The sequence below is a fragment of the Sorghum bicolor genome, chromosome 3 (assembly GCF_000003195.3).
Source record: "Sorghum bicolor cultivar BTx623 chromosome 3, Sorghum_bicolor_NCBIv3, whole genome shotgun sequence".
NCBI lineage: Eukaryota > Viridiplantae > Streptophyta > Magnoliopsida > Poales > Poaceae > Sorghum > Sorghum bicolor.
Window position 1 is genome coordinate 16,871,663 of NC_012872.2, and position 15,053 is coordinate 16,886,715.

At 45.7% G+C, this 15,053-nt stretch overlaps 1 protein-coding gene across 1 annotated transcript; it reads left to right on the plus strand.

Annotated features, from left to right (window-relative positions):
• LOC8075312 (pyrophosphate-energized vacuolar membrane proton pump) lies at positions 5,829 to 14,981 on the plus strand. Its single transcript, XM_002455542.2, has 7 exons — positions 5,829 to 6,412; positions 9,153 to 10,107; positions 10,205 to 10,291; positions 10,384 to 10,714; positions 10,780 to 11,190; positions 11,312 to 11,371; positions 14,580 to 14,981. The coding sequence occupies exons 1-7, from the start codon at positions 6,133 to 6,135 to the stop codon at positions 14,778 to 14,780; spliced, it is 2,325 nt and encodes a 774-aa protein (XP_002455587.1). The 5' UTR covers positions 5,829 to 6,132; the 3' UTR covers positions 14,781 to 14,981.

Consider the following 15,053-nt stretch of genomic DNA (forward strand, 5'->3'; position numbering starts at 1 on the left):
TAGAAAGAAAGTTCAACAACCTTACAAGTAAGAATACTTCGGTTTACTTTAACTGACCAGTCAATCCGTGACTAGAATATATTAGGATATAAGTACGTAGGAGTACGGATGGTTTTCTATAAGAATTTATATTATTTGTACTTTTATTTTTCTAGTACGTTTTGTTAACATAACAATATTATGATAAGTTTTCATAAAAAATAGAATTTAGATTTGGGTTGTTAGTTATTTTTAGCAGGTTTTGGTAATTTAAAAAAAGGCTAAATTTGCTCTTTGACATTGGAAGTGACATCTCTTCAACGGTGGACATAAAGAATGAAGCGATTTACTGGTGGATACTTCTCTTGTTGTCAAATTTGTTAGAGGACACTGAAATGAATTAAAATATTCATTTTTTGGCTGAGGAGGTGAGAGAAGAGTGGTGAAATGTCCATTTTACCCCAGCCACTTTCTTCTTCCTCTCTCCTTATTCTTCTCCCCCGCGGCTCATGATGTCAGCCGAGACAGTGCTCCAGCAGCCTGTGAGTCTCTGCGAGGAGCTGTAGAGCACGAGGAAAGGCAGCGGGCTCGCTGGTGGATATCATGGAGACCAGGAGCCGGAGCAAGGGTCGACGATGGCAAATGGGCAAGCCGTGGTGGAGCTCTCTTGTGTGATGGGAAATGGCACTGCTAGCTTAAATTGACACCATGGAGTGATGTTGCAGCCTCATCGTGCCATTGTCAACCCAACAGAGGAGTAAATGAGGGCAAAGGTGGTAAGGGTAGGGTAGGGAGATCGGGAGTTCGATTGAGCTTTGTCAATGGCGGTGTTGCTTGGCTGAGGCGCTAGAAAGGGCGGAGCGGGCGAGCAGGCCGCAGGCGTGGGCCCTGCCGCTGCTCAGGACAAGCAGACTGTAGGAGCGGGCACCATTGCCGGTGCGCCCCTCCATTGGTTGTGCCACGACCTCTCACACTCGCTGATGTGTTGTTGTCGTCACGTCGGCTACTATTGCACGTGTGCGCCGCCCTTGGCCTACGTACTTCCCCTAGACACGTTGTGAGCACCTTCAGATGCACAGCCATGTGCAAACAAGCGGAGCCCCTTCTCGCCGCCAACCAAATTTGGCCACCGACTGACCGTTGTTCTCTGCTTTTGAATTGGTCATGGATTGGGGAACTGAATAGAAACAAAGATGGGAAGATAAATGTAGAACTCATGACTCATATGGATATTTTTAAACATTAATATGGGGTGTGGATTAGAGCAACTCCAGCAGTACCCAAAAACAGGGCTCTACTAGTGCCCAAAATTTTTGCTTCCACTCCAACAGCACCACCCAAATGAAGGCTCCCAAATCTAAATTGGCAGACAATGACATGTGAGACCCACTCGTCATTGGATCAAACCATTCTTCCTCACATTCTCCACACGGAGGCCAGAAACCCAGGATGCAAAGGAGATGAGAGCTCTCGGCGCATTGGGGCAGTGCCCGCGTGTCGGGGAAGGGGCCGTGCTAGAGTTGCGCACCGGTGGATCCACCCATGTTCGTCGGGGCAGAGGTTGGCCGCGTGGAAGGGAGGAGCAGTGTCGCTACCACGCGGCCGTCGGAATGGGAGGCTCGATGCTCACGACAATCATGGCTCGGGGTACTCCCGCTCATCGAGGAGGGGCCGCTCTCACCGGAGGGGATGAGGGCGAGGCCCAATGGTGGAGGTCGGGGGTGGTGGAGGGAGGGAGCGCGGTAATGGAGATCGGTGCTGGAGGGAGGTGAGCAAGGTTGCGCCTGTATGGTGTGAGGAGGTAATAGTCACACCATGCAGGATAGGGGATGGGGTGTTAGGCCAACAGGGATAGGGTTTACAGGGGAGATTTGGGTGGCCACCCCAAATTGGGGGCTCTAGTAGGGGCCCTGCTGTAGTGTTGTTTTTAGTCTAGGCACCCATATATATTTAGCTATGAGGGCTCAAGTAAGTGCCCTGCTGGAGTTGCTCTTAGTTTTCTGCAAATGCATAGTCATATATGTGAAAATGCGCTTGCACCCTAGTTGAAAGAAGCAAGAAGAAAGGGGCACAATGACATATCACCGCTCATCTCTCACATCCGAAGCTAGAAATGAATATTTTAATGTGTTCATGTCCTTCACTAAATTTGGCAAGAACGAAAGTGTCCACCAGCAAAAGGATGTCACTTTAACTGTAAAAGAACAAATTTTGCCTTTTAAAAAGTATAATAGATCTTTACTATTGTGGACGAGAATTAGAGTATATCAAAGTGAATCTTTATGTTTTTTTAAGAAAAAAAAAATCATATTTCACTTATACGTGGAGGTTTTATAAAATATCTCTAGTTAGTATCTAAAAACTAAACCAATAGCAAAGATTCACCAAAGTAGGAGAACGAGAAAGTAGTTGGAGACTGGAGAGTGAGCTAGCGAGCTGAGTTTCCTTGGTAGAATTGAAGATTTTTTTTTTCGCTACATGGCCACATCTCCCATAGTGCATCGCTTGCAAGTTGTCTCATGAACCGATTGGCGCGGTGACCCGGTCTATGGGGGCTTGATCACCATTCACACGTATCTCCACAAGAAATAAACACGAGCCTTGACGCTTTTGGATGGCCGGTGCTGAATTGAGGCCTTGTTTAGTTGCTAGTTTTGGCTATTGTAATATTTTTTGTTTGTATTCAATCATGGACTAATTAGGATCAAAAGATTTATTTTATAAATTACAAATAAATTATGTAATTAATTATTTTTTAATCTATATTTAATACTTTATATATGTGTCGCAAGATTTGATATAACAAAGAATCTTAAAAATTTTTGGATTTTGAATGCAACTAAAAGGCCTGAACAAAACACCGGCAGTGCATTCACTTTCAGTATGACTAATTACGAGGCTGTGACAGACTGACCAACAGCCAATATAGTTACGTTTCTTCATTCTCAAGCTTCTAGCGCTGAGGTAAGCAATATTCTTGCGGCACCACACCAGGTATCATCGGTTCGCTTGAGCTTATCAGCCGAATCTATTAGTCAATCAGTAGTGTTTTTCTCTCATAATAAATCAGCCAACAATATTTTCTATCATGGCTTATCAGCTAAACAAATAAAACGATAGAGACTACGCTCAAAACACTTAATAATAAGATTGAAAAAAATACCAAAGAGTTGTTTCGGCACGAGTCTTAAGATCAAAAAGTCATCCAAGACATTAGAGAGAATCGACATGCACATCAGAAAAGCATTTAGCCAAAAATACAAGTATATGTTTCTCGTAGATTCGAACATGTGAATAAGCATGCTACTACACTAGGAGTCTAGCCAATTGATGAGACAAAAAATGGACGAAATCTATATTCTTAGGCCTTGTTTAGATAAAAAAAAGATTTTGATATTGTAGCATTTTTATTTGTATTTGGTAATTATTATCCAACTATGGATTAACTAGCTCACAAGATTCGTCTCGCAAATTACAGATAAACTATATAATTAGTTAATTTTTTATCGATAGTTAATGCTCGTGCTATAAGATTTGATGTGATAGGAAATCTTGAAAAGTTTTTGTCGATGTGATAAGAAATCTTGAAAAGTTTTTTGAATTTTAATGTGAACTAAACAAGGCCTTAATATAGACGTCAAACAATTACTACAGTCAATTACTTACATCATATCAACCATGAGAACAGATCCACTGAAAACAATCATGATGGCCTCTTTCCACCTCTCACCATCTTGAAATCAATAAAGGGTACCCTAGCCGCCATTCACTACTCATCGGATGTTGATGTAAACTTTAGTTAGCTCTAGTTTAGCCGGACTCCTGCTTCTCCGGAAAGGGTTTTGACTCTTTCTATGAAGCGCCTTCTATGATGAAGCTAAAATTATTTTGAAAAACGGATCCAGCAGTAATTTTATTGTTATAATGTATCCCAAGTTTGTCGGAAGTTAAGAGAAGCTACATTTATGTGGCTCTAGATCCTCCAGGCTCATTGGTCATAACCATTTGAGTATGCTTGGCCAAATAGGTCGGGCTCGCTGCCCAGCACAAAAGCATGGCCCGGTCTAAGGTCCCAAGGTCCATCGTGTACGTGCTTGGCACGGTCTGGTGGTAGTGTCATTCCTAGGCCGCCATATCAGCCTGGGCACGACACAGCTTATAAGGCAGGCACGATGCGGCCCGATAATTGTCGATCATTGGATGTTCTAGGGATGGACCACAATCATTAGGTCAACAATTAGTATTATATATATTGAAAAAAACTCCCTGTGAAACCCTAACTTCCTATCCGTCCCCTTTTCCTCTCGATTCTGACTCTTGTCTCCTTCTGCCTAGTTTCCCTAATCGCATCTCCCACTTGCTCGAAGTCGCGTGTACCTTCACGGCGATGCGCGGACGCCACGTGGACCCTCCTCACATGGTGTGGTGACGATGGTTGGGCACGCAATGATGGGATCTGTAGCGTCGATGGCACATCAGCAAGCCCAGGCATGGCAACGACAAACGGCAGTGTGGCAATGGCAAGCCCAGGAGCGGCAACGACAGCAGCATGATGCTTTATAACGACACCGTACTGAGTGGAGGCGGCATGCGGCGTGTAACGGCGTGGTGCGGCCATGGTGTGAACACCGTGCACCATCGGCAGTTGGGCGCAGCCTCACTCGTCGAGCTAGGGCCAACACAAGAACTACGGGCCGCCGTACTCAGTGGCATAGCACGGCACGGTTCAAGAGCCATAATGTCGTGTCTGGGTCACGGCCTTGGCACGGCCCGTTGTGTCGTGCCTGAGCAGCCCCGTTTGGCCATGTATACGTTTGAGCACCATTTGGCAGGGCTATAATTAAGGAAGGAGCCGCAAGGAGGCTCGAAACGTGCCGAACGTATTGGCCCTCGGTGCCAAAAGTGCACTCAAGTGTTTCTGGACTACTAGGCTGCTGCGTCAATGTCTTTTTTTTCACAAATTCAGCAGCCTGCTAGCCTCTTTGAGTCCACGTTCTCCTGACGGTGGCCTTAGTGGGCTTGCTGCTTCTAGGCTTCATTTTTCTTGTGGGACTTGTGTGTTGGGCTGCCAACAATCGGCCGGGGTCAAATACTTCTTTTTTTTGCGCGGGGGTACAAGAGCATCTCGAAAGACTTTGGCAAATTGACTTAGCATTTGTTGTTATTTGCAAACTCCCATAACAAAATGCAAAAGATAACAATAGGTCATCTCCAAGGGAATTGGCATTTTGACTTGGCAAATGATAAAAATAGAAGGTATCCAGACGTGCGCGCTTCCTCGCGCGTGACATTGCTCGCGCGATTGGGTTTGCAAAGCCATCCACAAATGCCAAGTTTGCTCTCTCATTTGCCAAGTTGCCCAAATTGCAAACTCCAAATGCAAAACCGTTGGATACCTCTTTTAGAGCTTTTTGACAAATTACTCAAATGCAAACCTCAAATGCAAAACCCTTGGAGATGCTAGATCCACGGAAACCATACGAAGTAGATTTGCCCTCTCCCTTCCACTAGAATCAGACAACGCACCTTCCGATCCTGCTTCAGCTAACGCCTCCGCAGCGCATGGTTGCTCATGAGTCATGACAGCACAGATCTCTGAACAAAACAAAACACATAATAAATAGATAACTGAAGAAACTGAACTGCGAGAAAAGCTGTCACTACTCACTACTTAGCACCGAAGCCAACCTACCCCGTTACCTCGTTGCGAAGCTAATTCGTCATGTGCACTCAAATTCTCTCGTCAACGGTTGATGCATTCACCTGTGCACACGCATGCATATATGATATATTCAATCTGGTCCAGCAGCCATATATTCATACATACATACATACATATATACATACACGCACCGGAGAACTCTGGCTAATTCAGTTTCGTCTTCCACGGTCTGGTTGAAGCAACTGGTCTTGTCCTTTCCATCACGTCATCCCCAAGAAGCAGGGCAGTTCCCCGCGCGCGCGCGCTCTCTCTCCCACACACAAACAAAGAGAGAGAAAACCCTCAACTTGCCGAGCAACGACCACGGCGCGCGTGCGGCACCGTCGCCACGCCACGACGTGCGCTCGTTCTTCCATCGCCTCTCTAGCACGTCCTTGTTGCATTCTGGATTTCCGGCCTGCGTGGTTAGTTGAGTGAACTAGACGACGACTATGGGCTCTGCGGCGGCGGCGGACGTGTTCATCCCGGCGTGCGCGGCGGTCGGCGTCGCCTTCGCGCTGTGGCAATGGTTCCTCGTCTCCAGGGTGAAGGTGTCCGCCTACGCGGCGCCCGGCGGCAACGGCCACCACGGGGGCCCCGTCTTCCGGATCGAGGACAACGAGGAGGACGTCGGCATGGGCGGTGGCGGCGATGATGATGAGGAGGAGGGCGCCGGCGACGGCACTGTCGCCGTGGCGCGCTGCGCGGAGATCCAGAGCGCCATTTCGGTTGGTGAGTTCAATCTCCACGCCCTTTTTGAATTGAACTTTGCTACTCGGTTGATCAACTCTTTTTATTTCACCTGTGGTTGGTAACTAGTTACCGCCGATCGATCACCATTTTCGATGATTCCGTTGTTCCTTAATTGCTTCATGATTTCCCTTGCTTAATTTATTTTATGTGATCCAGAACTAAAAATCTTGAAAACATTTCAAACCTAAATTGTTCAAGATACAATGAACTCAATGGAAGCATATTTCTTTCCAATTTGTCTAATAACATATTCATTTTACATCTGGGTGTAATGGTTTAATTAATCTTGTTTAACCACGCACTTAGGAAGACACCTGAATTTTTTTTAAACTAAAAAGGGGTCCAAATCTATCCCCTGATTGATTTCACACAAGCGTGGTTTCACCAAAATAATTTTTTGCAGTGATTTTATCACCAAATATTGCATTTAATAAGTTCATGTCGTAGCCTCTATGGTTATCTAATTTTCTCCGTCGCCAAGATAGTTAACGGAACATCCATTACTCATATAATTTCCATACTGTAAGTCAACCCTGATGTAGCCTAGGACATTGCAATGCAACCTGTATTCGAACTTGCATTGCTTCTAACTTGTATTTCAAACTTGCTCCTAACTTAAGAAAAGGTGCTCTGGCTGGTCAAAGGGTTGACCCAGTACATATATTGGCACGCCGTGTTCGATGTTCTTGTTCAGCTAATCTTGTGCCTGTGCACGTTTCTTCACCGTTCCCTAGGCGATCGAGATCTTTCTCTCTGTTTTCTTAACAAGCAAGTAGTATAATGCATGCCGTTTCTTCTGTTTGACCTAAATCAGTGCCCTGCATGATCTGCTACCTTAGTGGCTTGTACCTTTTGAGTTCTGACCCTGTCACTACTCACTAATTGTCAGTCATAAAGAAAATTCGATGGTACTCTATGCGAATTTTGACTCGACAGAGTAGAATAAGGATTTTAATTAATTTTGGATTAAACAACATCGCAAAAGACACCATTGTCGCTATATCTTGTATGGAGTATATGTATGTATACTGCTTAATAAAGCTTCAGGGGACTGCTTGTACATGGTCAGTGTTAAGAATATAGAAGAGGAAGAGGAAATAACGATCGTCGTTGGATTGGCTTCACTTCTTCGCGGCAGCTGCAAAGCAATTGATGAATAGCACCTCCTTAAATACGAGTAGGGCTGTAAGTTTTTTTTTTAGCCTTTTTTAGGCCACTAGTATAGTAGTTAGCTTACAACCTGCTACTACTCTCTCTCATTTTCTCTATCTTCCAGCTTAGCATTTAGCCGACTTACAGCCTGCTCTTATACTTGCTCCAAGGCATTCTCCTAAAAAGTACATAGCATAGCATAAATGAGACTTTTTAACATGTCTTTGGTTTTTGAAACCATGTACAGTAAGTTGAACCTATTTCAGTTTTTGGGTTTGGTTGAATCTTGTTTGGTTGGCGGAATTAATATATGAAAGTGGGTTGAGTCCTTAACATGTGGGGCTCATTTGGGAGCCACTTTCCCCTTCTTCCTCCTTCCTATGTGTGTGTGTGTGCGCGCGCGGCTCTCCAGCGGCTTCCACGGCCATGTCGCTGCCCTGATGCATCCCGGCCAAGCCGCTGCCCACCATTGTTGTGGCTTCCTCGTCCACGCTGCACCGCATATGCAAGCTTTCCCAGACCACACCCCCACCCTCTCACTTCCACACATTGCTCCCCTCTCTTCCTGTGCCCGCCCACGCAGCTCCTCCCCCACATGCACGTGCTCATCTTGGTCCATGCGACCCACCCAATTTGGAGGAATCGGTTGAACCCACATCTAGTAGGGATATTCCTTGGTGGGTTTAACCCAGGTTAAATAAACTCCGAACTAAATAGCTAGAGAACTAGGTTCAACCCATACCAATGCACGTGAACCCAGTATCCAAACATACTGTTACATAGCAGTGTTGATCATTAAAAAAAAATCTCGGTAGGTGAATTTCTAATGATACACAAAACCTAGCCACAATGCACCATGCTAGCTGTATGCCCCGAGGTCCATGTGAGCACCGAGCTTCCATGTCATGCGAGTAAAAAGTTGTTTCATAGTGTCTGATAGAGGCGCCAGTGGTTTCACCTCACACAACTGTAAAGGCAAATAGTAGATGTCCGAACACAGTTTCATGAGGACCATAGTGTTGCAAGGAGGGAGAGTGAGGGAGGGGAGAAGAGATAGAGAACATTGAAAGCGACATATGCATATGACATGAAAAAAACAATAAGTATCTTGCAAACATGAGTCTTGTGTCTTTTCCCCATTGATGCATGCGTGGATCTCAACCTTTTATTGAAGCTAACAATTGGGGATGCCCTAATACATTAGAGTATCTTCACTCGCTCCCCTTCACATTTTTTTTTAATTTAGAGCATCTCCACTCGCTCCTCTTACCTTTTTTTCCCTTAAATTCCCATATAAGAGATTGAGATAATTTAACTCCAGCTTATATTGAAGGACTTCTGAGTAGATTGAGAAATTCTAGGTTATAATATAGTTATACTTTTAAAACGTTTTCGCTCAGAACTCAGAAGTACTAGAAAATAAATTTCCTCTCTTTATTGGAAATTAACTGTTCGGTTTGAAATTTCTGTGCATTCCAGCGTATCAACTGTGCGTGCCATTGGGCAGTTCATGTCTGGAAATTCTTTTTGTTTCTCGTATAACTATAATAAATCATTTTTTGTACAGGCGCCAACTCATTCCTTTTCACACAATACAAGTACCTCGCCGCGTTCACGGCGATCTTCGCCGTGGTGATCTTCCTCTTCCTGGGCTCCGTTCACCGGTTCAGCACTGATAGCCGGCCGTGCCAGTACACCAGCGGTCGCACCTGCAAGCCCGCGCTGGCAAACGCGGTGTTCAGCTCCGTGGCCTTCCTCCTCGGCGCCGCCACCTCCGTGGTGTCCGGGTACCTCGGCATGCGGATCGCCACGTACGCGAACGCCAGGACCACCCTGGAAGCTCGGCGCGGCGTCGGCGCGGCGTTCGCCACGGCGTTCCGGTCTGGCGCCGTCATGGGCTTCCTCCTGGCCTCCCTCGGCCTCCTCGTGCTCTACGTCACCATCAAGGTGTTCGGGCTCTACTACGGCGACGACTGGGAGAGCCTGTACGAGTCCATCACGGGCTACGGCCTCGGCGGGTCGTCGATGGCGCTGTTCGGGCGCGTCGGCGGCGGCATCTACACCAAGGCGGCGGACGTGGGCGCGGACCTCGTCGGGAAGGTGGAGCGCAACATCCCCGAGGACGACCCGAGGAACCCCGCGGTGATCGCGGACAACGTGGGCGACAACGTCGGCGACATCGCCGGGATGGGGTCCGACCTGTTCGGCTCCTACGCCGAGTCCACCTGCGCGGCGCTGTTCGTCGCGTCCATCTCCTCGTTCGGCGCCGACCACGACTTCGCGGCGGTGGCCTACCCGCTGCTCATCAGCTCCGCGGGGCTCCTCGTCTGCCTGGTCACCACGCTCTTCGCCACGGACCTGTTCAAGGTCAAGACCGTCCGCGGCGTCGCGCCGGCGCTGAAGCTGCAGCTCGTCGTCTCCACCGTGCTGATGACCGTCGCCGCCCTCGTCGTGTCCTTGGCGGCGCTCCCCGCCAACTTCACCATGTTCGATTTCGGACAAGTGAAGCAAGTGAAGAACTGGTAAGAAATTGACAGTCCTCGATCGCTAATGCATGGAAACCACCTTACCTTACCTTACCTTACCTTACCTTACCTTACCTGAGAAACGCAATGGCAGGCACCTGTTCTTCTGCGTGGCCATTGGGCTTTGGGCCGGTCTCGCCATTGGCTTCACCACCGAGTACTTCACCAGCAACGCCTACAGGTAATTTTTGGTTGAAACATGCAATGGATGCCTTGCCAGGTTAGCTGCAGAGCAAGTATAACCTCCAGCTGCCTCCGGAATGCAATGCGCAGCCCGGTCCGGGACGTGGCCGACTCATGCAGGACGGGCGCGGCGACCAACGTCATCTTCGGGCTCGCCCTCGGGTACAAGTCCGTCATCGTGCCCGTCTTCGCCATCGCCGTGTCCATCTACGTCGGCTTCACGCTGGCTTCCATCTATGGCATCGCGGTCGCCGCTCTCGGGATGCTGAGCACGGTCGCCACTGGGCTGGCCATCGACGCCTACGGCCCCATCAGCGACAACGCCGGCGGGATCGCTGAGATGGCCGGCATGAGCCGCAGGATCCGGCAGAGAACCGACGCGCTCGACGCCGCCGGCAACACCACGGCCGCCATTGGCAAGGTACGTACATATCATTTGGACGCACGCGTCAACAATGCATGATTACATTTAAACTTGCTTTGCAGGGCTTCGCCATCGGATCGGCCGCGCTGGTGTCGCTGGCGCTGTTCGGCGCGTTCGTGAGCCGCGCGGGGATCACGGACGTGAACGTGCTCAACCCCAAGGTGTTCGTCGGCCTTCTCGTGGGGGCGATGCTCCCGTACTGGTTCTCGGCGATGACGATGAAGAGCGTGGGCAGCGCAGCGCTGAAGATGGTGGAGGAGGTCCGCCGGCAGTTCATCGCCATCCCTGGGCTGATGGAGGGCCGCGCCGCGCCGGACTACGCGCGCTGCGTCAGGATCTCCACGGACGCGTCGCTCAAGGAGATGATGCCGCCCGGAGCGCTGGTGCTGCTCGCGCCGCTGGTCGCCGGCACCTTCTTCGGAGTCAGCACGCTCGCGGGACTTCTCGCCGGCGCACTGGTCTCCGGTGTCCAGGTATATTATATATGGCAACGAATTGATCTGACCTCCTTAGTTATGAGTTACGACGCCGTTCCATTCCATGGTGCTTCTGTGCGTGACGTGACGTTTATTTGATCCACGTCGCCTTCTGCAGATTGCCATATCTGCTTCCAACAGTGGTGGAGCGTGGGACAATGCCAAGAAATATATAGAGGTGCACACTGGCTTCACTCCCTTGGACTTTTAACATCTATTACTTTAAAAATTGTTTCTCAATTAGGAGTATTTTTTCAGAAGTACAGTACAAATGCTCAAATACACCATACCCACACCTATTTTCTCGCCTAAATGCGTCTACAAAAGTGCCTTTAAACCTATATATGTACAGTAGCCAGTAGGTTAGCACATACTACCTCCGTTTAAAATAACTGCCATTTTGGTCCGTATTGCAAATTTAACTAGATTTATAGAAAAAAAGTTTGACATTTGTATCTTTAAATAAAATTTATTAAAAAACCTAGATTCAAAGTCTCTACGATGATAATATTTTTTAATATGTATTTAGAAGTTATTTCTTAGAAAATAAAAACGACAGATAGAGTAGTGGTTTAGAGCCAAAACAATGGTCAGCGTCGGTGGCAAGCCATATGACGGGTGGATTGCTGAGTAAGGCGACAAGATGTTACAGCCTCTGTCCTAAACACCGAGGTCGCTAGTTCACATCTTTAGAGCCGCACTTTTTATTTTTATTTTCGCATATTTATGTCCACTTTAATTTAGATATTAGTTCGTGTTTGCAGCCTGTTGGTAAGCCTGGTGTTTTTCAGGTCGCTAGTTCACATCTTTAGAACCGCACTTTTTATTTTTATTTTTGCATATTTATGTCCACTTTAATTTAAAAATTAACTATATATAATATATTTATTTGCATATTTATGTCCACTTTAATTTAAAAATTAATTATATAGTATATATTTCTTTCTTTAGCTTTACCTATGTTTTTATCCTATCTTGTTTGTGGCTAGTACGTTCGATACTTCCAGTCTCATTTTTTTTATTTTCATTTTTATCCTTTACTTTTTTAGTTTTTTATCCCATGTTACTGTGTCCCGTGACACATGTCCTAAAATATAATGGCAAATAAAAATGATATCACTTCAACATCATTTCATTATCACTATTGCTATATATGTACAATGCCATTTTAAATTTCCATTTTTTTGTCCCCTTTAAAATTAACATATACTTTTCGGGTAAAATTAACTAATACTTCATCCTCTAGGTTTCCTATCTTTTTACCCCTCATGTTGTGTCTCATGAGACCTTAGATGTGTTTTTGTTTTTACTTTTTCAATTTCTTATCAACTCTAGATATTATAAGTATAAATAATTTATTTTGTACTTTTTCATCCCATCTTGTTGTGTCATGTGAGATACGCCATTAAATGGAATGAAAATCGGTAGCTATGTATAGTATAGTGTCCCCTTTACAAAGTCTGCACTCCAACATTAGTTGTGTATCATAGGGATTAGCTACATCAATGATTAGAGATTGGTTTACCGAATGTCAATATGGTTTAATGAATTGCATAATTTTTTTGTGCCGCATACCCCATGATAAAATCCTAGGTTCGCCACTGGTCCTAAAAACATACAAGTTTGACAATCTAATTTTGTTCTAAATCAAACTATCTTAAATTTGATTAAATTAAATTTATAAAAAATAATGATATTTATATATTAGCAAATAAATATCATTATATTTACCGTGGAGGATATATATTCCCCATGTATATATTTGATGTTATAAATGTGACAATCTTATCTAAACACTTGGTCAAATCTAAGATAGTTTGATATATGATAAACTAAAATGTTATTTTCTTTTTGGAGCGGGAGATGGTATTTTATATTGATTGTTGAATACATCTAATAAATTTATTTGAGAGCACAATGGAAGACCAAATTTATATTTTCTTTTATCTATGAAGGGTATGTTTAAATTTTTCTTAACAAATATAGCATGCAGCTACTAAAAAATATATAGAAGTCTTTGCTGCTGTAAACCATATAGTCAACCATCTAGACTTTCTAAACACTACTCATGGTAACCAACCATTTAGCAATAGGGATGACAAAGTCGGCCCATGAAGTGGCAGGAGTTTTGATTAAGGGGTGCCGACCAATAGGATAACATCTTATAAATGTGATAAATATGTATACATCAAGTGTATGTCTCAATTGCTTTTTCAATGCTTTTACATATGTATTTAGTATTCATAATAACAAACACAATATTATCATAAAATGGGTGAGATAATAAGTTTTTTCTCTGCAATTGAAATATTTATATGTATTAAAAAAGGTTCACTGTGTTTTGGGGCCACGACTCACCCTTCCTTGTTCCGACACTGGGCCCACACACCCTAAAAGAGTAACCATAGGCCATAGCTACTAAGGTACTTAAAACTCAAATGGTATGAGTGTAGATATGGATATTATTCTTTTGTATCTAAGTTTAAATCCATTTAGAGAAATTCATATATGTATGTTAGAAATGTCCAACGGGCCGTGCCGGGCTAGCCCAACGTCGTGCCATGCTGTACCGTGCCACAGATCGTCGGGCCGCTACGGGCTGTCGTGCCCAGCGGGCCGTGCCTCTATGGGCTTCGTGCCTGGCCTTCGGCCCAAGGCACGACCCGTGGGCCGATTTTCGTGCCGTGCCGGCCCGTCAAGCACGCCGTGCCGTGCCGGCCCACGGCACATCAAACCGACAACAACTCATTTCCATCAATATTTTCACCAAACGCTGAAATATTTCATCATTTTCATCAGTTATTTATCATTTTTACCAATATAACAATTAACAACACATATATACAAATCATAACTACACCAACAATTCATGTTCATCGGGCCGCTACCGGGCCGACTGTTGGAACGGGTCGTGCCCGTGCCACGTGCTTGGGTGACGGCCCAGGCACGGCCTAGTCCCTCGGGCCGGGCCGGCCCAGGCCCAGTGGCTACCGTGCCGTGCCGTGCTCGAGCCGGGCTAAATCACCGGGCCATGGGCCGTGCCGTCGTGCCTCGAGCCACATGGCTATGTATAATGTATGTATCTAAGTCCAGATATTTAGTACACAACACTGTATTTGTATTTGAAAACACTCAAATCAGATAATATGATGTCGATATCATTCATATCTTATCCGTATCCGAATTTGAGTCTAGAAACATTATAGCCATCTGTATTCGTATCCATAGACATCCGTTCATATCTGACGTTAGTACCCTACCAGTCATGTTCCAAAGAAAAAACACTGACCCTACCTCAATACACACCCTTTGTTGATTTATGTTGTTGTACATTGTTTCAAGATATACATCTGAGTTTATTTTTTTTCTCCGCCTTGTTCACACAGGCAGGTGCGTCCGACCACGCTAAGTCTCTGGGTCCCAAGGGGTCGGACGCTCACAAGGCTGCCGTGATCGGCGACACCATCGGCGACCCTCTTAAGGACACCTCCGGACCGTCCCTCAACATCCTGATCAAGCTCATGGCCGTGGAGTCCCTAGTATTTGCGCCATTCTTCGCTGCCCATGGAGGCCTGATATTCAAATAGACAGGGCGGAGGCTCGTTGTACAGCCAGATGAGCATGGATCAGGCGAAGAAAAAGGTGTCAGAGTTTACACTGGTTGAACACATGATTCTGTTTCACAGATGGAGTAACCATGTTACCTGTGTAATTTAGTTAAAGATACAATCTTTTTTTTATTACAAAGATACTACAATCCTAACAAGAGCAAGAAAGTTTTTTTATTAGATCACAGCATTTAGTGAACCTGTTCTGGAGCAGTAGGATATCATCGCAGCCGCAAGTACACCTTGCATCCA

Bases quoted from the DNA above. Each gene is read 5' to 3' on its own strand.
- LOC8075312 (XM_002455542.2), top strand. From the start codon at position 6,133: ATGGGCTCTGCGGCGGCGGCGGACGTGTTCATCCCGGCGTGCGCGGCG. The intron at 6,413-9,152 runs GTGAGTTCAATC...TTTTTTGTACAG, and splicing joins CCAGAGCGCCATTTCGGTTG to GCGCCAACTCATTCCTTTTC. The intron at 11,372-14,579 runs GTGCACACTGGC...TTGTTCACACAG, and splicing joins ATGCCAAGAAATATATAGAG to GCAGGTGCGTCCGACCACGC.